The sequence below is a fragment of the Cupressus sempervirens genome, chromosome 4 (genome assembly GCF_028749045.1).
Source record: "Cupressus sempervirens isolate cs-2001-9-10 chromosome 4, ASM2874904v1, whole genome shotgun sequence".
NCBI classification, from domain to species: Eukaryota; Viridiplantae; Streptophyta; class Pinopsida; order Cupressales; family Cupressaceae; genus Cupressus; species Cupressus sempervirens.
In genome coordinates, this window is record NC_143121.1 from 478,424,079 (window position 1) to 478,450,353 (window position 26,275).

General features: G+C 34.0%; 1 protein-coding gene across 6 annotated transcripts in view; it reads left to right on the forward strand.

The window, feature by feature from the left end:
• Positions 1 to 5,806: 5,806 nt before the first annotated feature.
• LOC149562034 (propionyl-CoA carboxylase) overlaps positions 5,807 to 26,275 on the forward strand; it is a 337,515-nt gene continuing 317,046 nt past the window's right edge. Inside the window, exon 1 of one of the 6 annotated variants that reach the window (XM_089825583.1) lies at positions 5,807 to 5,976. In XM_089825583.1, the coding sequence (XP_089681709.1) occupies positions 5,905 to 5,976 (72 nt within the window). In that variant the 5' untranslated portion in view covers positions 5,807 to 5,904. The remainder of the gene's footprint in view (positions 5,977 to 26,275) is intronic. The other 5 variants (XM_089825585.1, XM_089825582.1, XM_089825581.1 and 2 more) reach the window with 5 other exon arrangements.

A 26,275-nucleotide genomic window follows, 5' to 3' on the forward strand; every position in this document is an offset into this window, starting at 1 on the left:
CTAGACTACGATAGAGAGGACATTCAATGCAATGATAAACTTGAATCTATCATGAGATCATTTTAAGAATAAGTTGAAAACATGGAAAGTAGGATATAGAGTAATGAAGGACTTGAAAAGTATAAGTGAGTTAGCTTGGAATGAAGAAACTCAAACTGTGGATGTTGAGGATTGTATGTGGGATGAGCTTTTGAAGGTAGGATGATCTTTGTACTCTTTTCATTGAAGGAATTTTCCCTTCTTAGTTTAGTAATGATAAACTTACAACCTAATCCATCTATTAATGCTTACATGTAGAGAACATAATTAAAAAATGCAAAAATGTATAAGAGGTCACCTTTCCAATATTTCAATGAGTTGGCTGTAATTTTTGGCAATGACATTGTTCAAGAGTTTGCAACTACAACGCCCCTTGATGCTGAAGAAGGGCACCCTATGAATGATGCATTTGACGTGCTTGATGACGACGATACCAATTGTGGTACACCTCTTGATAGCCAACTAGATTTTGATGAAGAGTTATATCATTCCAATTAGTCGAGTGCAAGTGGTAGAGGGACTCCTCCACCATCATCATCAAGGAGGGGAAAGAGGAAGACAACATCTCTATCTGCATCATTGGATGTGATATGTGAAACTATGAAGGAACAGATAGATGGCCTTGGTAAGCCTCAGATTGTAAAAGTGGATAAATCTGAAGAGGATAATGTTTTGAGTGCCACATATACCGCTCTCAGAGTTGTCCCTGAACTGAGTCGCACAATTTTCATGAAAGCACATGATACCTTCATGCTTCAATGTGAAAGAGCCAAAGGGTTCTTGATGATGGATGAGGCGGAGAGAGTGGACTAGATTGTAATGAAATTTGGTATGATTTAGCTATTTTAGCTACTGACTGGATTGCAATGATATGCTGCATGATTGCTCTGTTCAATGGTTTTGCATTGATCTCTAATAACACTAAATTGGAACTATATTAATCCCACAACACTATATTGGAACTCATTACTGAGCACATTTTGACTATTTAATTGGCATTGGTATGATTGGCATCTGAAGTAATTCTTGTTTATGAGTTACCTTTGTTTAATTGTTTTGCACGGATCATTTTATGAGTTGTCTCTGTTTAATGTTTGGCATTGATCAATACATACTTTAGTTTTTCATTTCATTGGCATGATTGGCATTGATCACTACATAGTTATGTTGTTCATTTCATTGGCATGATTAGCAATGATCAATACATAGTTTAGTTGTTCATTTTATTTTCATTGGATCTCTCATAGCACTATACTGGAACTCATTACTGAGCACATTTTGATTATTTTTCTAAGCGGACTGAAAATAAACTGTTACATAGTTCAGTTGTTCATTTCATTAGCATTGGTTTGATTGACATCTAAAGTAATTCCAATTTATGATTTTCCTATGTTGAATGGTTTTGCATGGATCTATACACAATTGATACATCCATAGCTTAGTTGTTCAAACTATTACACCATATATTGACATTTTTGCTAAGCAGATAGCAGATAGAAATATAACCATGATAAACTATGTATAGATAAAAGCCATGATTGCCATTGATCTATACATATTTGATCCATACATAGTTTACCACTTGGATTTATTTAATGGTATTGCATTGATCTCTCACACCACTAAAATGGAACTAATTACTGGCAAGAAACTATTACATAGTTTAGTTGTTCATGCCATTGGCATTAGCATGATTGGCATTTGAAGTAATTTCAGTTAATGAGTTTCCTATGTTTAACGATTTTGCATGGATCTATACATACTTGATATATCCATAGTTTAGTTGTTCATTTCATTGGCATGATTAACATTGATCAATACGTAGTTCAGTTGTTCATCTCATTGGCATGGCATAATTGGAATTGATGAATACATAGTTCAGTTGTTCATTTCATTGGCATTGGTATGATTGGCATCTAAAGTAATTCAAGTTTATGAGTTTCCTATGTTGAATGGTTTTGCATGGATCTATACATACTTGATATATCCATAGTTTAGATGTTCATTTCATTGGCATGATTTGCTTTGATTAATGGTATTGCATCGATCTCTCACAACACTATATTGGAACTTATTAGTGAGCAAATATTGACTATTTTGCTAAACAGATTCTAAACAAATTGTTACAACATATATATGGACTGTTTTGCTAAACAAATTTGAAACAAATAGTTACAACATATATTGACTATTTTGCTAAGCAAATAGCAGATGGAAATAGAACCATGATAAACTATGTATAGATAAAAGCCATGATTGCCATTGATCTTCCACGTATACTACATAAATATAGGACAAACATCCATACATAGTTTATGAGTTGGTTGTGTTTAATGGTATTGCATTGATCTCTACATAGTTTATGGCCTCATAAGTATGTTGAATGGTTTTGCATGGATCTACACATACTTGGTATATCCATAGTTTAGTTGTTCATTTCATTGGCATGATTCACTTTGATTAATGGTATTGCATTGATCTCTCACAACACTATGCTGGAACTCATTAGTGAGCACATATTGACTATTTTGCTAAACAGATTCTAAACAAACTATTACAACATATATTGACTATTTTGCTAAATAGGTTCGAAACAAACAGTTACAACATATATTGATTGTTTTGCTAAGCAGATAGCAAATATAAATAGAACCATGATATGGCTATTATGATTGGTACTATGATATATACAGGTAATCACATGAGCACATACTAGAATTCATTATTGAGAACATATTGATTATTTATAGATAAAAGCCATAATTGCCATTAATCTATACATAGTTGATCCATACATAGTTTATGACTTGGCTCTATTTAATGACATTGCATTGATCTCTCACATCACTAAATTGGAACTAATTACTTGATCTATACATATTTTAGTTGTTCATTTCATTGACAAAATTGACATTGGTCAATACATAGTTTAGTTTGTTCATTTCAGTGGCATTGGCGTGATTTTCATCTGAAGTAATTCCAGTTTTTGACTTGGCTTTGTTTAGTGATATTGCATTGATGCATATATGTACACAGACATGTATGTATGTATGTATGTATGTACGTAAGTAAGTATGTGCGTATGTATGTACACACATGTATGTACGTATGTATACATACTTGATCTATGCATAGTTTAGTTGTCCATTTCATTGGCATGATTGGCATTGGTCAATATGCAGTTTAGTTGTTCATTTCATTGGCATTCACACGATTGGCATGTGAAGTAATTCCAGATGGTTAGTTGGCTTTGTTTAATGGTATTGCATTGATCTCTCACAAAACTATACTTGAACTCATTACTGAACACATTTTTACTATTTTGCTATGCATACTTGATGTATACATACCTTATGATCTTGTAAACTTTGGTATAGTTGTTCATTGCATTGTTAATTAGAGCTATAATTGAACCATACATACATGGAATACACGAGGAGTGGCAAATGATGAATGCTCAATTGTAGAACTTGAGAGCATATGCTGATAGAAATGTGATTTGGTAGATGATTGTACAGTTCATAATTTTGTCCTATGTTATATCTAGTCCTAATTTGCTTGCATATGTTTTTATTTCTTGTCTTTTTGTCCCTATTTGATTTCCTATGTATGTTCTCACTGACAAGATTATCAAAAGGATTGAGGATTTCTGGTAGATGATTGTACAATTCATGATTATGTCCCATGTTATATGTATATTCCTAATTTCCTTGGATATTTTTTAAATTTCTTGTCTTTTTTTCGCAATTTGGTTTCCTATGTATGTGCTGCTTGACAAGATTGTCAATAGTGTTGACAACGTGTTTTTCTTTTGTATTTTTTTTTATTGCTCCTGCTTTGCTGATATTGCGAGACCACACATGCTGATAAAAAATGAGTTATCTGATGATTATTTACTGTGCATGTTTGTAAACGGTCAATATTATGATGCTACTCCTTGGTGTATTCCATTAAAAAAAATTAGGTTTTAATTTTTCAAGAATGTTTAGTTCGTATATGCAGGATTGACCATCTAACAATACAGACAGTAATGGGAAGATTGAGCAACATGAGAGGGTTGCTCGCCGAATGTGAGGCATAAGGGTATAGAGCATGGATTTCCCAATGTTTTCGTATTTAACGTTGTGTTTTCACACTAGCTTTCAGATCATGGATATTTTTCTTTCTCATTAGTTCATGGATATTGTTTTTCTATCTTCTATCTTATGCTACATATGTAACATTGAATTATTGATCACATACATAATTTAAACATATTTGGATCACATTCATAATTTGAACATTTTTTGATGACATTGTTATTTGAATGTTGGTATCTGTTTGATCTATACATAGTTTATATATGTAGGATTGACCATCTAACAATACAGACAGTAATGGGAAGAATGAGCAACATGAGAGGGTTGCTCACCGAATGTGGGGCATAATGGTATAGAGAGTGGATTTTCTAGTGTTCTCATATTTAATGGCTAAGTCACAAGGTTCGAGTTCGAGTTCAACAATTATGAAGTTCGGATGAATTTAACAATAAATTCAATTCGACGATAAATTTGTCTTATATAATTTTTCAAAAATATATAAATATATATGATTGCAATTCCCAACTATGGGACAATTTATAACTTTGTAGAAATGATTGCGAGTATGATCATTTTTTACTTTTCTTTGCTAATAAATAGAATTAAAAAAAAAATGATAATCCTTTTATTTATTCTTTACTAACAAAATAAAACTATGAATATTCAAGAATTAATAATAATAATGTAGTCTAATTATAAATAAATTAGTAATCATAAATATTAAATTAAATATTAATACTTTACTCATTATAATACTTGTGTTTCACTAATAAAATAAGATTAAAAGAATTTACTTCAAATTCCAATTCCAATTAAAAAATGAACAACCAAACACAAGAAAAAGATATTCCTAGTCATATTCCATTCCAATTCAAATTTCTAAATTGGCAACCAAACACAGAATATGGATTTTTATATTCGTCTTTTGTGTCAACCAAATGATCCAACTATCTTCCTAAAACGCATAACCAGGTTTTCAAAAACTTGGTTATGAGATAAGTTCATCTTCCCCAACCAAACGGGGCCTAAGGGTCCGCTTGGTTAATGGAATTGGAGAATTCGAAATTTTTACATATCTCGATTTTTAGAAATCCCAATTTAACCAAATCAAGGTTTTGCAAATCTTCATTCCAATTTTTGAGATTTTACTTGTAGTGTTTGTTTCACTCGAAAGATGAGTGGAAAGATAAATTTTTATGTGTGAGCTTGGAGTTGAAGGCAAACTCCAAAAAATTGTCCAATTTAATTTTTTTACACTCCTCAAAAAGTATAACCAAGTTTTTATTTTCAATTCCTAGTTGTTAGTGGGAAGTCTGAGTTTCAGATAAAATTATAAGTATGGTATTCTAATTTCATTTTGATAATTTTGAAACAAATACAAAATTTTTCAAATCCACACCAATCTCGTCATTTTCCACAAATCAAATAGGCCCCAAAGGAGTGCTTTTTGATTTTCAATTCCTAATTGGTAGTGGGAAGTCTGAATTTCAGATAAAATTATAAGTATGGTATTCTAATTTCATTTTAATAATTTTGAAACAAATACAAATTTTTTCAAATCCACATCAATCTCGTCATTTTCCACAAACCAAATAGGCCCCAAAGGAGTGCTAGTATCAAGTTTTGTAGTACACCCACCTCCAAGGCACTCGAGTAGTTGAAGGTTAGAGAGCACCCAACCCAGAAACTATAGTCGCCCTCACAAGCTTAAAATAATATTAAAACAAAGTTCCAGTCAAGCGAGAAGCCAAAAGCATTACTTCACCAAATATCTCCCACTTTTGATATGGAGAGCAGCACTACAATGGAGGAAAGAGTGAAAATAAAAAGCAAAGTGTTCGACTCCACTGTCCTTCTGGTTTGTATCCCTTCTTTCTTCTTTCTTGCATTTTTTTTAAATTGGTAAAAACTTACGCCCGAGAGTTTTATAATTTCAAATCCTAACGACACTTATTTTTCTTAATTCATTTATAATTTTAATTTCTAAAAATTGTTCACATGCTAAAGGAGCAGCTATTATTTTACACAGGGAAGGCAGATTTATATAACTAGACTCGCCTTCACACATCCAAAAAAATAGGTGACATGGTGATTGCCATTGAGTTTTTTTGTTTCCAATTACAAATAGCAACCGGAAGGCTCTTTAAGCTTTAACTGGGTTTGTATCGGATGTGGAATGGACGGAGATGCGTTGTGTATGGTGATATTGTAAACTATCATGAATTCGTCACACTTCGGGTGTCGTCTCACGGAGGGGAACTTTTTTGAATATCTCAACGGGCTGCTGAGATTTTTTATGAGTTTCCATAGGAGATGATTGTATGGATTTTTTAAGAATGGATAGCTTAAAACTTAAAGCTTAAATTTTCAGAAAGGTGGCGGTCTCATATTTATTTTTTTAGCAACAAGGAATATTAAATCTATAGTTAAATTTAAAAGATCACTGTTAAGAATTTTAAAAATGAAAGATGAATGACATCTGGGTCACTGGCACCAAAATTTTCGGAAGCGTGGGGAGGAAACCTTTAGCCGCGATACCAAAGACCTCTCTTAAAAATCTAAATCGAAAATGCAAGGGCTCCTGTTTTTAACACAAGATTACCATTTGTCTCGTAGCATAATTTAATCGTTCTTATGGGACCCTTTCACCACAAAAGTGCATTTGCTCCATGCTGGGCTTGACTCAATTTTTTGATCATGCCAAGCATTGTTACCGACATAAGGCCAATGGATTGCCATTGTTCGTTGCCCTAGTTAACAATGTGATTACATCTACTCCATTTGGTGCATTCCTGATGGTTGTGCCCAAACTTGGTATGTCAATTGAGACGCCCTGTGCGTTGTTCATAGGTGTCTTCAACAATTTTTTAAGTGCAGCTTCGACTAAAAGATTTATATCATAATATATTGTTGGCAATGGGGATCATTATTATACATTTTTTTTGATACATTGAATTTAGGGTTTAACTGGCTCTAGTAGTGAGGGCACAAATTGGGGGCCTCATCCTCATACATTGAGGCACATCATCAACAAAGGATCAACTTTTAAACATCACAACAACATTCACTACAAGACCTAAACTTGGTGTTTATTGCTAAATAACCAATAGACATACTGTTACACCATACACCCACATGAACCATAAATATACAATTGTTCGAATGAGTTATCTTGATTGGTGAGTGATAGTTGGTGTTGTTCAAATGCTATACCTTGTATGGTAGTTCTATCTACTTCCTTTGTTTTCTTCCTACATACATCTTAAGGAAACCCTTCAAACATTTACTTATTCCCTTTATTTGCTCATGTATTTGAGGACGGTAGAATGTACTTATGTTGAATTTAGTCCTATAAGCTCAAAGATTCTACCAAAATGGCTCTTGAAGATTTGTTCCCAATCACAAATGATACTTTTGTGGGATTCCATATTACTCAAACACATGCTGAACATATATCTTTAATCCAATTGACCTAGACTTACTCGCTTGAATGAAATATGCACAATTTAATGCTTTATTGAAACACATATCTCATCCTTACCTTCGGATTCCTGTAGGCTTGAGATGAAATCCATTGAGATGATTTCTACTTTTGATTGGATAGCATTTGGTTAAAATAATCTTGGAGGTGGAATGCTCTCCATTTTACTGCGTGGGCAGAAATCATACTCAGCTACAAACTAGAGGATATCACTTTCATGTTCTACCAAAAGAGCTGATTATATACCAATAGACATTTTAAAATCCCACATGCCCTATGATGGTTGATGAATGTGTACCTTCATATGCCTTTTTTTATGAGAGATGATCCCACTCAGAGGTACATATGATCTTAAAAGAATATAACATTGTCCCTGACTTACTAACCCTCCCCCTTCTTCCCATCTATAATATCTTATATGAGTTGAGATGTTCTGGTGTCAGTATTGTAGCCTTGAAGAATTTATTTAGACCACATGGGTTGGTTAACAAAGACGGTCTTGAAAATACATCTCTCATCTCAATGTGGTAGGGTATTTGCAACCATACTGTGTTTACCTTTCCTATAATATTTATAAAAGCCATTGTTAAGAAGATCCTTGTGACAAAAAGTATTTGAGACCACGATGATTAGTGTTGTTGCCAAATTGTTTTCAATGAGAAGTTGACTCTATATTTCTTGTGCATGTAGGATCCACATCATCTCATTATATGTGAAGACATATTCCTCTCTTTTACTCAACTTTCTGCTTTCAAAACCAACAGGTTGGTTAGCCTAGAAGTGTAATGCACCAAACTTGAATCAAGTGGCATCACATAATAATCAAGGGTTGGGAAATATCAGAGGTGATTAATGCAGGAGCACAAGGGCCTCCTTGAGATCTTCAAATGATTCTTGTGCCTTTTTGGTCAAAAAAAGAACCCTTTTTGGGTAAGGTTGGTCAAGGGTCATGCCATTGAAGAGAAGTTTCTCACAAATCTTACATATAATCTTGTTCATCCTAATAATCTTGTGAGTTCAATTAGAGTCTTGGTTAGAGGTCGTTCACATCTGGTGTTGATTTTTGTAGGGTTAGGTACACCACCTTTTGCATAAAAAATATGGTTAAGATACCTAAGGGATGACATTGTGAACTCACAACTTTAATCCTTTGGCATGTGTTGGCCCACTTATGGACCGCATTTAATTTTTAAAAAAAATCAACCACCCTTGCTCCACCTCCCCCTTGCGCTCCGCCTCCCCCTCCCCTCCTCACCACTTGCATGTCTTGCTTTGACAAACATTTTCTCCCTGATTTGCATGTTAAATTCTGATAAGCAGGAGAACAGACCTTGGACCCCCTTGAACTGTTTCAGTCAAGTTCAAGTGGTTCAATAAGGTTCTCACAGGTTCAGGGAAGTTCAGTGAGGTTCAATGCAGTTCGCAGGTTGAAAGGGTTAGTGTACCACTTCTGAAGATTTAAATTCCAAGGGAACTACATGTTGTTGGCATTAACTGAAAACATCACTACAGAGCATGATGGGGGTTGTGTTTTGCTGAAGTATATTAAATTGGCAAAGGCATTCCAAGAACACTCCCAAGTGTGGAAATGATCTTATATTATTTAAACCATTAGCACTTTTATCATTACAAAGGTGGGCTAATATGGTTGAATCCAGCTGAAAATAGAAAATGGAAGACAAATATAAGATCAAACTATATGTACTATGTGGGATAGATATATATGCATACTTTGGGACACACATGGACCTAATCTACTGAACAGTAAAGTGTCTAATGATATTGTACACAATGATTTGTCTTGTTGTCCTGCATTTTGTCACCACAAAATGGAGGTAACAATACGGAACTTTTTCAATTAAGTTTCGTGCATCTCTGTGACAATTCACAATTTAATTGGCTAACACTAATCAACCAATTAACCCCAATTTGCATAATGAATCCTTTTACTGAAGGCTTTCGTCAAGTCCTTTTCATTTTTCATTTATTAACCCTATGCTTGATTTTTGAAGCCTTCAAAGTCCTTATTTACATTTTCGAGTGTTTTTAAAGTTTGCTTTAAGCTTTTTGTTTCATTCAATCTCTTGCTTTTGGTTTTCCCTTCGATTTGATATATCTTAGGGCATAGTCAGACTTAGTAGTCAAAAAATATGATAATTTAAGTGCCCAAAAAGTGGACTCTCCGGGCACAGTTGCATATTTAAAATAGGGATGTTATATTTTATAGTTGAGTTTCACTTTTTGAAAAATATAATATAAATTCACTTTATGTTATGTTTTAAGTTACTTTATCACTTAAGCGACTATAGTGCATTTTATGTTGAGTTATTGTTTAATTTTTCACTTAAGTGACTATAGTGCATATTTAAAATAGGAATGTTATATTTTATAGTTGAGTTTCACTTTTTGAAAAATATAACATAAATTCACTTAATGTTATGTTTTTAAGTTACTTTATCACTTAAGTGACTATAGTGCATTTTATGTTGAGTTGCTATTTAATTTATCACTTAAGTGACTATAGTGCACTATATAGTCTAATTTGTTGTTGAGATTTACTTTAATGTTTTATTTAAAAACATTTAAGTAAAATGTTGCTTTTAAATAAATATTTACACAATATGTAAACTATATAGTGTAAATATTCTATTTTGATCCATTTAAAGTGATTTTTACTCAATAATCAATTAAACATGTGCTAAATAGATTCTTTTTTCCAAATATGCTTCATGCAATTGCATCTATAGAGTGCAATTTTGTACTTGAATGGAAAAGATTGACTAAGGCAAATGGCAAAAACAAGTCATTTTAAATATGTAATGGACTTCCAAGAGTTTGATTTGCTCTTTGGAGGCAAGTGTTTGACTTGGGCAAATAAAAAAGTGTATTATTAAATATGCAAAAGGCTTACTAGACTCCGATTTACATGTAAATGAGCATTTCCAGCCAAAAGCATTACATGAAAATGCCCTCCAAGAGTGCGATTTGCCTCTTATAGACATATACTTGCATGTAAAAGCCATTTTCAAGGCATATTTTCCCAAATGCAGCCCAAGCGTTGCATGTAATCCACTTCCTAGAGTTCGATTTGCTCTAAACTCGCAAATATAAGGAAAAATAACTCATGCGTTTACACCTAGAGAGTCCGACTTTGTTCTCCAAGCAAAAATATTGGAGTATAAGGCAAAAAACAAAACATGTAATCACATCTCTAGAGTGTGATTGAGCATTTGAATGCATGTAATCACATCTCAAGTCCATGTTTTTGCTCATTTTATGCCAAAACACCTCATGCATTTGCATTTGAAGGGCACGTTTTGCTAAAAAATGCCCAAAAATCTTTGTTTCCAGCTCATGAAAGTGCATTTGGAGGGCACATTTTTGCAAAAGAATGCATGTGAAGACCACGTTTTTGACCAAGAACAACAAAAACAGCTCATGCTTGTGCATCTAAAAGGCACCTTTTTCTCCAAAAACACCCAAGAACATGTTTTCTGCTAAAAGTTTTTGCATCTAAAGGGTTTGAGAGCTTGCATTTTGACATCTACATGCAAAAACGTCCATGTATTTGACCTTGGAGATTACCATTTACAACTTCAAATTGGTCAAAAGCTCTTAAGTTGTTGCATGCATTTGCAATTGGAGAATCCGATTTTGGAGAAGACTTGTTCATTACAACTTCTCTTTCCTCCATTTTTGTAATGGCCCCATTTTTAGTAGGTTCTTGTGGTTGGCTTGGTCAGTTCACCATCACAACCCTTGTGAGCTAACAGTGGGATTTGAGGGTCTCAGTTTGGAGTTATAGGCTTTTCAGCAGCCTATGGTGTGTTTTGGCTCTATTTGAGGGACTTACTATTTATAGTAAGTCAAACTATTGTTTCCGATGAGCTCAGTTGAGTTAGAGGAGTGTAATGTCCTGTAATGTCCCGTTTCAGGACATTTTCTGATCTGATTCTAATTTGTACAAATTTTATATTATTTCCATCTCATTTGCTTTTCATTGTTTGATATTTGATATATATATGCATTTTTCAAAAGGGCCGCCTCCTTTCATAATAATTATATTAATTATATTAATTATATATTACTAAGGTTACTTATATTAATTAATATCATAAGGTGTATTATATTAATAATTATATTATTAAGAACATCATTTAATAATATATCAAATATTATTATATTATAATACATTTATTAATATAACATTTTTATATTAAAATATATCTTTATTATAATATTATTATTTATTATATTAGATTATTATTTCATTCATTTCATACTTTCATATTGTTATACTAATGCGATATATATAATATGATATTATTATATGATAATAACATAATATTATCTATAAAATATTTCAATATTATTATTAATATTACTTTATATATAATACTTATTCATTATTTAAATTATATGTCAAAATGGGGACATCACAGTCCTCCCCTTTCGAATTTGCTTGTCCTCAAGCAAAATCATTCATACACAAGCTCCTTCATAAGCACAAAACTTATTTGCATACAAAGGCCTAAAAGATTTATGAGGTATACGTCTTAATAAATAAAAACATGAAGTCAACAAAAAGTAGACGCACGGTAAACACTTGAATGCATGAAGACACGAAGTATACACGATGTAGACAGTTGAAGACACAAAGTAAACACGATGCCGACTGTTGAAGACATGAATTAAACACGATGCAAACAGTTGAAGACATGAAGTAAACACAGTGTAAACACATAATACACATGTTATGTGATTCCTTGATTGTGAACCTGCAACAACAAAATCATTAGTACACATTTATATATAAATTCTCCTTTTTAGGATTTACTTATATCAATCCCCTGACAAGGTATTTATAGTCTCCATTTAGAGAAATTTGATGTTATAGTGACTTGTCAATCAAGGTATAGTTCATTATAATATTAACTTATCATTTCTTAAGTATGGGAGGAGAAACTATAATAGGGTGCCTTGTTACCCAATCATGGGCCTCACTGTTCTCCCTCATTATTTTTATCGTTCTTCGATCATCATCTCCAAGATAGTGCCTTTGTATGATGTACCCTGGGGTATTCGCTCCACCGTAGGCCTTACCTAGTACCCTTGGATGATGCAGCCCAATGCCCATCTCACTGCAGATCTTACCTAGTACCTCCGAGTGGTGTCACCCAGTCCATTCCACTGCCGGCCTTATCTTATCTTGGAAGCTGATGACCTTAGATAATCTTATTGATTTTACTTAACAATGTTCTTTGATTATTACCTATCAACTTAAAAATCAATTTCATTTTATTGTAACTAGAATCATTGATAGACTATTTAATATTCTTCACAATAACAGAAAGTGTCAATAATAAGAAAGACACTAACAATTATTTCTTAATAAAATATATGAAGAAAATATATAACTTACCTCATCATCTTTATGTGTTGAAGTGGTGATTTAGGAATATGAAGTAATCTTTATATCCACTTAAGGTCTTCCTCTGGTTTAATCCTCTATTCCGTCCATTTGATATGAATAGTGGATTCTCTTCCTTTAGACTTCTCCCATATTGATATCTTTGTGATTATTAGACTCCTTATGAAGCTCACTTTCTTGAGTTGATGTGTCTCATATGCTTGCATTGATCAAGTGCCTCGATAATGTGTAAAGTATTGCGCAAGTTTGTTCCTTGATTAGGTATGTAATGATCTTCATTTGATAAATATTCAGTCTCTTCTCCTTTACATTGTTATTGATGTGTTCCTTGTTCAACACAATTTAGCAAACAATTTGTCATTTTCTATAGTACTTGTTTGTAAATATGCCTCAACATATATGACAATAATAGTATGAGAATATCACCTATATAAAAATAAATCAATATAGTGATTTAATTATATTTCCTATTTGATGTCTATTATCAACTCTATTTAATATATAATATTAATGTTCACATTATCAAATTCCATGTTTATTTAATTTTAACATTCCTATTATATGCATTTCAGTTATTTGTATATATATATAATGTCACATATCTCTCATAATTATAATATCCCTAAATAATGTCAAAAGGGAATCAAATATATATATTTTTCTTAGATCTGATTTCTTACGTATGGCTATATGTTTAACTTATTATAATCCTCCTTTTCTTTAGTATGGTACTTTTGCCTTTATTTTAGTACTTATCTTCAATCTACATAAGGCAGATTTGAACTAATATTATCTTTTTGGTTTTGGTAGTCCCTTCTCCTATGGTATTTATTTTTCTCAAATTGTATTATGATCAGATTTGTATGTATTGTATATTTCTGTAGTAAATATTGTATTTACTTCCGTGTGCTAAGTTAAGAAATAGGGCATCCACGTAGGTTGTAAAATTTGGTATATTTTCCATCCGGTTTTCTTCGTATTTTGCTTGGAATGGTGAGACCCCGGACACCATGTCTTTCTTATTTCCTTTGAATCAACATTCAATACCATGTGTACAAATGACATTTGATGCCATATTTTCTTTGTTCATCTCCACAAGTCTATTCCTGCAATCAGTTCTGCAATATCAAGATGAATACATGCGATCTCTAATATGATGAACCAATCTGCAATATATCTTGATCTTCAATATATGAACTGATAGCCGATCTGTTATAGCAGCAACAAGCCTAAAGAATTTTGAGAAATATTGCAACCACCAGGTAAATCGCTGTTTGGATTCGCAGGGTAACAAAAATGCGCAATACTTCCAGCCAATTGCTCCTAACAAGAAGCAATAACAAAACACAAGAAACTTGATGGCGAAGGCGAAGTAAAACGAATGATACAGGATGGTTGACGATTTTGTGTGGTATTAAACAAACATTTTGTGTGAATCTTCGTTGCAGCCTCCTTAACGCATTGTCAAGAAGTCGTTTGGTATTCACGGCAGATAGCAGATATATATTGATGACTGCTAATCAGTTTGTGCAACGTGGTTGTCTCCATTCGAACCCGTTAACTGTCCTATCATATTTCTTTGATTTTTATGGAATGGCACCTTCAAACAACTTGAGAACTATGATTGGTTTGTTGGCTCCATTTGACACCTCTTTTGATATTCACAGCCATTCTGTCTCTAGATATAATGGAATGTTTTTCAAAATAGAACAGACAAGTTTTGTCTTTTGATGCCTTCGTCTTAGATTGTCAACTTGGCTAGTCAAGAATTGACGAAAGGATTTGGCTTTGTTGTCTTCTTGTTTGTTTGATATGGTTCTCTACTCTGCATGATATATCAATCTCTCCAATCAATACTGCTTCTGACATGTCTACAAATGAATCATTCATATCCCGTGTTGATTATTACTGATTGCCATCTAGAATACTTCCTACAAATCTGCCCTTGTATATTTCTTACTTCATAGTTTACTGGTTGGGATATATTTGTCTATTTTTGTCCTCATTTTCTTCCTTATCCCAATGACAAAAATATTAGATATTTTCACCTTATATTATGCATATGTATTTGTCTGTGCATTGAATATATATATATTTTTAAAATTTTTTTTTTTCCACAGGCTGACAAGAACATGCTTTGATACCACTTGTAATGTCCCGTTTCAGGACATTTTCTGATCTGATTCTAATTTGTATAAATTTAATATTATTTCCATCTCATTTGCTTTTCATTGTTTGATATTTGATATATATATGCATTTTTCAAAAGGGTCACCTCCTTTCATAATAATTATATTATATTAATAATTATATTAATTATATATTAGTAAGGTTACTTATATTAATTAATATCATAAGGTGTATTATATTAATAATTATATTATTAAGAATATTATTTAATAATATATCAAATATTATTATATTATAATACATTTATTAATATAGCATTTTTATATTAAAATATATCTTTATCATAATATTATTATTTATATTATTAGATTATTGTTTCATTCATTTCATACTTTCATATTGCTATAATAATGCGATATATATAATATGATATTATTATATGATTATAACATAATATTATCTATAAAATATTATCATTTTAATATTATTATTAATATTACTTTATATATAATACTTATTTATTATTTAAATTATATGTCAAAATGGGGACATCACATGTCCCCTTCTCCGCGCTAGCTATAATAGCGCCTAGTTGGTTTATCTTTCCATCAGGATAGGCTAACGGCATGTGATTTAGGATGCCAGCAAGTCACAGGAGTTTTGGTTTTAGTTGAGGAGAATTTAAATGGGAAATTCTAAATTTAAAGTCATTCTATTTTATTGAGTTGAAATATAAAGTACTTTATTATTTAAAGTCACTATATGACAAAATGACTTAAGTGACTAAAAGACGAATTAGTCTTTTATCCCACATTGCTAAGATGTTTGTATCTCCCCACACTTCGAGGTTATAAAAGAAAGCACTTTGCATTGGGATTGACACGATGAATATATGACAACTTATTAAATATAAGATTAGTTACTTTAATGTGACTGAACACTCTTGAGGATGAAATCCCTTGGGAGAGAAAAGAGGAGTTGGACGTAACCTCGACAACTCATGGAAGATTGTATCTCAGATTTCAAGTACAGATATTGGAATTCAGAATCATAGTAAATTTGGCTCTATGCAGTAAGTATCCTACATTGCATATCTTAGAAGATGATTACTGTTGAGTTTGTAGAGATCGCAGATTTATAGTTTTCAGACACCGTGTTGAATTGGAGTGGAGGAAGCATACATTTGTATGCACTGGGAGCATTCAGGAGGTCACGTGATTTCAAGCAGACTGTAGGAGATAGTGAAGCTTTTAAACTACAGCAAGGTGGGAGACGAGTTCAAGGCAATCATGTTGAGGATAGTGGAAGATAGATAGTGGCGGAGATAACTGGTAAGGTGATGGCAAGAGCAGTGGAGGTTGGAACTCGTACTGGTGGCGGGTCTGATCATTCACACCAATGTACTCACATCAAACCATGGCAGAAACAACCGGTTGAGGATAAATCTTCACGGCAGACAAAGAACGTTGAGGACCACTATTGTAACTATAGGAACTTCTGGTCGTGAGCAATCGCAGGACGTAGAAGGGACCCCAAACTCATTTGTACGACAACCATATTCCACTTCATGGCATACACATGTTTTACTTTCCCCTCCATTGTATACTGTGGTTACTTAATCGATTCGGGTGGTTAAACATAGATGAAATTGTGGGCTTAGTATGATAATGGTACTCACGCATAATTTCGAATAATGGTTTTTGCACTATGTCATAACGTGGGATTGTACTCAATATCTTTTTCATTGCTGTGAGTTAAATTTGGATTGCGTATTACTGTTGCTAATAGTCAATGAAATAATAGTACAGTAGCACCAGCAAATTTTTATGACTTGTACACCAACTATTTGACAAAATTCCTCTCTTCAAAACTTAATTTTGCTGGTTAATACAAGAAGGGATTATTACAAGGAGTTGAGAGATGCTCTCAGTTTTATCTGGGCTTTTGGTTTGGGCTTCAAGAATCTTGGAGGGAGCGTCTATTTATAGTAACCCCCATCAGGTTCATTCATCGTCTTTCTTCATCAAGATCACTTTGGTTTTGTTAGATTTCGATTTTGACACTTTTTCAATTGTTTTTGCAAGACGGGTGAATTATTATTATTATTCATCTAAATATGTTGAGGTTGTTATTTATGTTGGTCAGCTCAATATCATAGCTCGTTGGAATCGGGATGAAAAGTTTTAAACCGTGGGCACAAGAAACAATGGCCTTGTGTGTCAGAATAATGTTATGGTGGAAAAAGGTCATTTTTTGAGCCAAAAGCAATTAATAAATTATATTATAATGACATGTCATTGTATTTTAATGTTGTGTGGAGGAAGCTTCTTAAGTGAACTTCATTTGGGAAACTTGTGCCATTTGGAGATTATAAATATGAGACCATTTGATGGGAAAGGCATCTAATTGAATATTTATTTGCTTTTGTTGTTTTGGTGACATATTCTGAGGTTCCGATTTATGTGCCTTTGTTGAAATGTAAGGGTTTTTATTTTGAGAATTATTATTGTCTTCCTGTAGTTGTTCACTATGGTTGGAAGAAGTTAATGGTGACTATTCACTTCTCTATTGTGGCATACTGTTTATGAGAAGTTGGAGTTTGTGGTCCTGGTGGAATTGACAAGTTGCTGTGATTTTATCCTACTTGCGTTTAATAGCTGGAAGGTGTTTGTGTTCACAATTGGGCTGTTGTGCATCATTGGAGGCAGCGTTGAGGGCTGCATGTGCTTGAGACCACCCTTATATGATTCGCATCCATTTACCATCAGCCTATAGGCAAGTGCGGGTGTCTTTTGAGGGGTTGCGGCTACAAATTTAGGGTTGCATTTTATAAATTCAGGCCTGTGGCTATCCTTCTTGGGTTGCGTTTGGATTATCCAGTGTTTGCATTAATTATTTGGACCTGCATTTGGATTACATGAAGCTTGCGATTTGCTTAGCGACCAATGTTGTTGTTTGATTTCTTCCACGTTAATTTGCTTATGTAAATTGGAATGAGAATAATAAATTTGCAGATTAGTTGCTCTCTTTCTGTAGTCAGTATTGTAGTTGGGAATTTATAAATTGCAGTTGTCTTGTGATTAGAATTTTCTATATCATTTCAGTATCTTCATTTCATGTTTAAATGCCAAACTATCATAGGCTTTATCACAGTGATATCAAAGTTCGTTGGCAAAGTGTTTGACGAAATGTCAAACAATTGAATAGTTAGGAAATTAGAGTTAGACAAGTCCATAACTGGTTGGGGGTTATTACAGTGGTATCAGAGCAGTTTCTTGCCATCTTTGTGGGGTAGAAATTTTATTATTATTTCAAATCTGCTGTTGCATTTAGAGTGACTAGCACTCTAGCATTTTCTAGCCATGGATAGACATAGGAGGACTAGTAGTTTTGGAAACCGGTGGAGCAATGAGGAAGTTAGCAAGAAAATGAATGCATTGTGTGATAGTATGGAGAAACTTAAGCTTCATCAGTAGAGGTTGGTGGAGAGCTTGTTAGATCCAAAGACGGTTGATATTGAAGCAAGGTATATGGTTTCCGCTTTTAGGAGACTGGCACTGAGAATGCAGGGAAGAAGGCTTGAGTTCTTTCTAAGTGGCATTCAGGAGGCAGATGTATCTGTGCTCAATACGACACCCACTAGTCCTATTTGTGGTTTTGATGATGGACTTTCTGTTGAAGAGGAAGTAGAGTCATATGAGGAGTGCAATACGGTGAGGGCTTCTGCTTCTTTAGAGGAGGTGTTGGTTGAGGTACTGAGTAGTTGTACCCCTTGATTACAAATGTGTAGAGGATGATAGAACACATGCAACGAGCAATCTTGTGGTGAATAGTTATGATTTGGTTTCCTATCACACTGCAGTTAGTGAAACAAAGAGCTTGCATAGGAGGCAGGGGTTACCGAGGCATCATGTGGCCAGTCAGCTGAAGGTGAGTGATGGTGACATCTCTTCAGCTTTTGAGCATTATGATGTGATCCATTAGATGTTAGGCACATATGGTTGGGGTTATCCTATTGGAAGCATGAATGGTGATGATACTTCTATGGGGGAGTATTGTAGAAACATGACTAGATCATTATCATGATGATATGTTACATTCATGATTGTGTTTGTCATTGATGTCAACATAGCAGTTTTTTGTGGTATCTAACAGAAGAACAACAAAAAGATCAAGTTGGTACGGACAAATCGTTGAGTACCTTCACTAGCGAGGTTAAAGGGAGATGTTTCTAAGTGTCTAGCATATGCAACTAACCTCGGAAGAAGAAGATATTAAGTCTAGAAGAAGTTATGCAAGTTTTGGTGAAGAGTCTTCTAAGATAGAGTTTACAAAAGCATGTTCTGGTAAACTTTTTTATATCTGTTAGCATAATTGTTATTCTAAGAAGCAAGGTTAAAGGCATGCAAAAGACATGTTGGTGCTGACGTAGCTAAGCTCACTCGTCATAATATTACATGTACTGAAAGTTATTCAAGTTACAAGGGGACTGATTATTGTTATCGCTAAATGTAACGTGTTCTTAATGAGGTCCAATAATAATTAATTGAGAAGGTGTAGTAGCCAACTGAGGGAATTGTTTTATGGATTCGATATAAAGGAAGGACTTTTCCCTTTGATTGTATATGATTGTATGAATGATTGTAAGAAGCACAAAGAGTGGAATGCAAAGATAAGTAGAGGAGAGCGAAGTTGGAGAGAACTTCGTTGCCGAGGTTTTATTTAGTGATTTGAGTTTTGATATTTGGATCCGAGGTTTGTGACCCAGTCTACAAGGTTTGACAGTGATTGGTCCAGTTGATAGGACAGAGAAAAGAGGATAGAGCATAGTACGAACAATTATTCTGCAAGGAATAGTTGAGAGATTAGTTGGTCAATGAGTTTAGTGGTCTTGCCCCAGAAGCTGTTTTGTAGTGGGTCCTTCTATCTTCTACAACTCCTAACAGGTTTGGAATCTCCTAATAGGGACTCTTATGTACTGAATGTATTTATAGACTGCTAACAGGGTCCGTAGTCTAACAAAGAATATATATAGATCAGTATATCTTTATGGGCATTATTCCTACCGGGGTTTTCCCTCTGATCAAGGGTTTCCCTAGTTAACAAATCTGGTGTAATTGTGTATGTGCATCTAGTTATGGCTGCTGTTTACTTTGGTTGAATGGTTAAGATTAATTAAGGTTGATAAATGTTTTAATTGGATAATTGATTCACCTTCCCTCTCAGTTATCTTGGTGGACTATTATTTTTAACAATTGGTATCAGAGCATCAGGTCCTTGAAGATAAAGTTTAACAACTTTGGGAGATCCATGGCGAACATATTTAGAAAGGATAGTCTGAAGTTTGATGAAACAAATTATGATAGCTGGAAGGAGAAGATGAAAACACATCTGCTGTGTATGGGTCTAGGATATTGGATCTTGACAAAATCAAATAAGACAATTATTGCTGAAAGTGCACTGGAATTTTGTATCGAGGATGAGAGAGAACATTTCATGTGCAACATGAGAGCTAGAGAGGTACTGTTGTTTGCACTTTCTGAAATTGAGTACAACCAGGTAAAAACACTTGATACTTCTCATGAAATTTGGAAAGCTTTGGAAAATAGTTTTGAAGGTGATGAACATTCTAAGAAATCGAGGTTACAAAGTTGGATTTGTGCATTTCAAGATGCTAAAATGATGGGAGACGAATCTATAAGAAAATATGTAGGCAGAATATCAAAAACTACTGTAGGTATCAGATCTCAAGGAGGAACCAAGGAAGATGATGAGGTGATCTGGAAGATATTGAAGAGTTTAATGCCACCATTTAAACAAACAGTCCAAATGATATAGTTGTTGATCTCTTGTACCAAAGATTTTACCAAGGAGACACTACTTGGGAGATTTGAAGCAGTTGAGAATGAGCGTAGACAGTCCGGAGAATTGTCTAGAACAGAGACAACTTGTAGTGCCCTAAACATTTGACCTAATCTATCAAGGAGCACGAGTGCTAGAGGAGATTCTGCTAGCAGTAGCAGATCTGATGAGGACATAATGATAGGAGTAACCCTTCTTGAAAGAAGAGAAAAAGATGGTAAGAAAATCTTTAAATGTTGGAATTGTAATCAATTTGGTCATTATGCATCTAAGTGTCCTAAAAGAGAGAAAAAGTATAAAGGAAAGTTCAAATCTAGAAGAGATAGAGATTGTTTGTATGCCAATGAAGAAGATGATTTTGATGATCAAGCAGTAAGTGCTAGTGATGATGAAATAAGATTTCTAGCTATTAAAGAAGAAAGTCCAGTGAAAATGGTTTTGGTATCACAGGTTGAAAAGAAATCTGATTGGATAATTGACAGTGGTTGTTCACATTATATGACTGGTGATATGAACAAGTTTTTTGACTCCAAAAGTTATGATGGAGGCATTGTTAGAGTTGGAAACAATGCAACTTGCCATGTTAAAGGTATTGGATCTATAATTCTTGATGGTAAGATTAACACTGAGGATGTGTACTTTGTTGATGGTTTGAAACACCACCTTTTGAGTGGTGGACAATTAGTGGATAAAGGTTATTAGTTATAGTTCACAGAGAAGACATGCATGATCTGAGACAAAGATGGAAAGGTAATTGGAACAGGAACCATATCTAGAGGTAATGTATTTTAGCTGAATCCCATTGAAATGACAGGTTTGGTTGCAAAGGTACATGATAGTTGGTTATGGCATAAGAGATTTTGCCATATAAACTTTGACAACATTGTGAAAACTAGCAGTATGTTTGCAGTTAGAGATTTGCCTTGATTGTAAAGCCTAGTAACACAATTTGCAGGGAGTGTGTGTTGGCAAAGCATAACAAAACTTCTTTTCCCAGCAAGAAGTTTAATACTACAACAAAGTTGGAGATTGTACACACAAATCTTAGTGGTCCTACAAAGACTAAAGGATTCTATGGTGAAAGGTATTTCATGATTACTGTTGATGACTTTTCTAGAATGATGTGGGTTGCATTTCTCAAAGAAGAATTTGAGGCATTTGACAAGTTCAAGATATTCAAGAATAAAATTGAGAATGAATCGAGTATGAAGATTAAATGTTTAAGATCAGATAGAGAAGGAGAATTTACTTCAAATGAGTTTAACATCTTTTGTGAAGCTAATGGAATCAAAAGACAATTTTTAGCTCCTAGAACTCCTGAACAATTTGGCATTGCAGAAAGAAGAAACAGGTCAGTAACAGAAGCAACAAGGGCTATGTTAGCTAAGAATGATGTATCCAAGATGTTTTGGAGAGAAGCTATGAATACAACAGTCTACACTATGAACAAAGTGCAAGTTAGGAAAGACACAAACAAGACCTCTTATGAACTATGGTTTGGTCACTCACCTACAGTTAAGTATTTCAAAATTTTTGGCAGTAAATGTTATATCAAAAGAGATGATGATGTTGGTAAATTTGATGCTAGAAGTGTTGAAGGTATGTTTCTTGTTTATTCATTGAAAATCAAAGCTTATAGATGTTATAATCTGAGAACTAAGACTATTGTTGAGAGTGCAAATGTAAGAGTTGATGAGAAAATCAGGATACAAGAAAGAATAGTTGACTATAATTTTGACAATGAGAATGTTGTTATTAAACCAAGGAACGATGAAGTATTCTTTGAGACTAACAATGATTTACAGAATGAAGGAGAGCTAAGGCAAGAACAAAGTTTGGAACCTAAGAATAGAGCTAAGAGTTGAGATAACAACTCCTAATTTTGGTAAGAATATGACAAAAAATTATCCACCATAGCAGATCATCAGCAACAGAGATAAAGATGTGATGAAAAGAAGTAGAATCAATGAAGAACTATGTCTGATATATCAAATAGAACCAAAGAATGCAGATGAGGCATGTAAAGATGACTATTGGAAGCAAGTTATGAAAGAAGAATTGGATCAGATAGTGAAGAATGAGACATAGGAATTGGTCCCTAGACCAGCAAACAAGAATGCGATTGAAACAAAATGGGTATTCAAGAACAAGATGATTGAACAAGGTGAAGTTGTGAGAAACAAAACAAGATTGGTATGTAAAGGTTACTCACAACAATAAGGAATAGACTATGACAAAACCTATGCTCCTGTGGCAAGAATTGAAGCAGTAAGGTTATTCTTAGCCTATGTAGCACATAAGAAATTCAAGGTATATCAGATGGATGTCAAGTCAGCATTTTTGAATGAAGAACTTGAAGAAGAGGTATACATAAAACAACGTGAAGGTTTTCCCTTGACAGATGACAAGGACATGGTATGCAAATTGAAGAAGGCATTGTATGGCCTAAAGCAAGCACCTAGATCTTGGTATGCAAGGTTGGACAAACATTTGACGAAACTTGGATTTAGCAAAGGTATGACGAACGATAATCTATATTGGAAAGAAATAGATGATGGATTGATGATTTTGGTAATATTTGTTGATGACATCATATTTGGAGGAGATGATGATGAAAGTGACAAGTTTGCAGAAGAAATGAAGAAATTTGAAATGAGTATGATAGGAGAGATGAAATACTTCCTAGGATTACAGATTGTCCAGAATAAAGAAGGAATCTTTATTTCTCAGACTAAGTATTTGAAAGATCTATTGAAAAGGTTTGGTTTGGAAACATGTAAACCAGTTGGAACACCTATGGTAACTGGACACAAGTTATCTACAAAAGATGAGACACCTACTGTTGAGCAGAAGAAGTACAGATCTATGATTGGAGGATTGCAATATCTGACTCACACAAGGCCGAACATAGCAAATGCAGTTAGAATTGTTGCAAGATTTCAAGCTGATCCTAGGGAAGCACATTATGCAACAGTTAAAAGGATATTTAGATATTCGAAGGGAACTCTAGAGTTCAGATTGTGGTATGATAGATCTAATGATTTCACTTTATATGCCTATACTGATGCTGATTGGGTAGGCAGTATGGATGATAGAAAAAGCACCAGTGGTGGAGCATTTTTTCTTGGAGGAAGATTAGTTTCTTGGTTAAGCAAGAAGTAGGATTGTATCTCATAGAGTACAACAGAGGCTGAATATGTTGCAACAACAAACAATTGTAATCAAGTTGTTTGGATGAAGCAGGTGGTGAAGGATATAAGGATAAAATTTAGTGAACCTGTTGTCATACATTGTGATAACACAAGTACAGTAAATATGTTAAAGAATCCAGTATTGCATTCTAAGACTAAGCACATTTCTATCAATTATCACATGTTGAGAGAGAAGGTTGCGGAAAAGGAAATTAGATTGGAGTATATAAGCACCAAAGAGCAGATTGTAGATATTTTCACCAAGCTTCTTCCCAAAGAGACTTTTCAGTATTTGCAAGGTATGCTAGGGGTTATGCCCCTACCTGCATTAGAGTAGATGATGCAAGAATGCATCAGTCTAGTGTTACAAAGCACTATTATTTGTCTGGACTGAATGCTAACGCTTCTTGTATGGGGGAGTATCTGTTATGGACAGAGTGATCTAGGACTCTTGATGGATGTTGTTTTGAACAGTGTCTATGGACACTTGAGCAAGTCAGAGACAGTTGTTGCAGAGATAGATGGTTGCTGAAACCTTTGACATTGATGTCAATGGGGGAGAGATTACAGCATGAAAAATAGTTTGATATAGAGTACATTGAAGGGAGAGATTACATCATGAAGAACAATTTGATATAAAGTACATTGAGGTATATCGATGGGGGAGAATGATTGATGAAGAGGATTTGAAAAGAAAAGTTAGCAGTCTTTTACAGTTGGTATTTTTGGAAGTAGATGTTTTTCATCTATGTTAAAGGGGGAGATTATTGGAAGCATGAATGCTGATGATACTTCTATGGGGGAGTATCGTGGAAACATGATTAGATCATTATCATGATGATATGTTACATTCATGACTATGTTTGTCATTGACGTCAACATAGCAGTTTTTTGTGGCATGTGACAGAAGAACAATGGAAAGATCAAGTTGGTACGGACAGATCGTTGAGTACTTTCACTAGTGAGGTTAAAGGGAGATGTTACCAAGTGTCTAGCATATGCAGCTAACCTCGAAAGAAGAAGATATTAAGTCTGGAAGAAGTTATGCACGCTTTGGTGAAGATTGTTCTAAGATAGAGTTTACAGAAGCATGTTTTGGTAAACTTGTTATATCTCTTAGGAGAATTGTTATTCTGAGAAGCAAGGTTAAAGGCATGTAGAAGACATGTTGGTGATGACATAGCTAAGCTCACATATTACATGTACGAGAAGTTATTCAAGTTACAAGGTGACTGATTATTGTTATTGTTAAGTGTAACGTGTTGTTAATGAGGTTCTATAATAATTAATTGAGGTGGTGTAATAGCCGACTGAGGGAATTGTTTTACGGATTCGATATAAAGGAAGAACTTTTTCCTTTGATTGTATATGATTGTATGAATGATTGTAAGAAGCACAAAGAGCGGAATATGAAGATAAGCAGAGTAGAGTGAGGTTGGAGAGAACTTCATTGCTGAGGATTTATTTAGTGATCCGAGGTTTGATATTTGAATCCGAGGTTCGTGACTTGTTCTACAAGGTCTGACAGTGATTGGTTCGGTTGACAGGATAGAGGAAAGAGGATAAAGCATAGTACAAACAATTATTCTGCAAGGAATAGTTGAGAGATCAGTTCGACGGTGAGTTTAGTGGTCTTGCCCCAGAAGCTGTTTGGATAGTGGGTCCTTTTGTCTTCTTCAACTCTTAACAAGGATTCAAACTCTCCTAACAGGGACTCTTATGTACTGAATGTATTTATAGACTCCTAACAGGGTCCATCCTCTAACGAAGAATATATATATATATATATATATCATTGGGGTTTTCCCTCTGATCAAGGGTTTCCCTAGTTAACAAATCTGGTGTAATTGTGTATGTGCATCTTGTTATGGTTGTTGTTTACTGTGGTTGAATGGTTAAGATTAATTAAGGTTGATAAATGTTTTAATTGGATAATTGATTCACCCCCTCTCACCCTCTCAGTTATCTTGGTGGACTATTATTTCTAAAAGCTCCTATGTTAGATGAGCATGGTGATAGTACTCTTTCTGTAGCAGAGATTTATGTGCTTTGAGAGGCTATC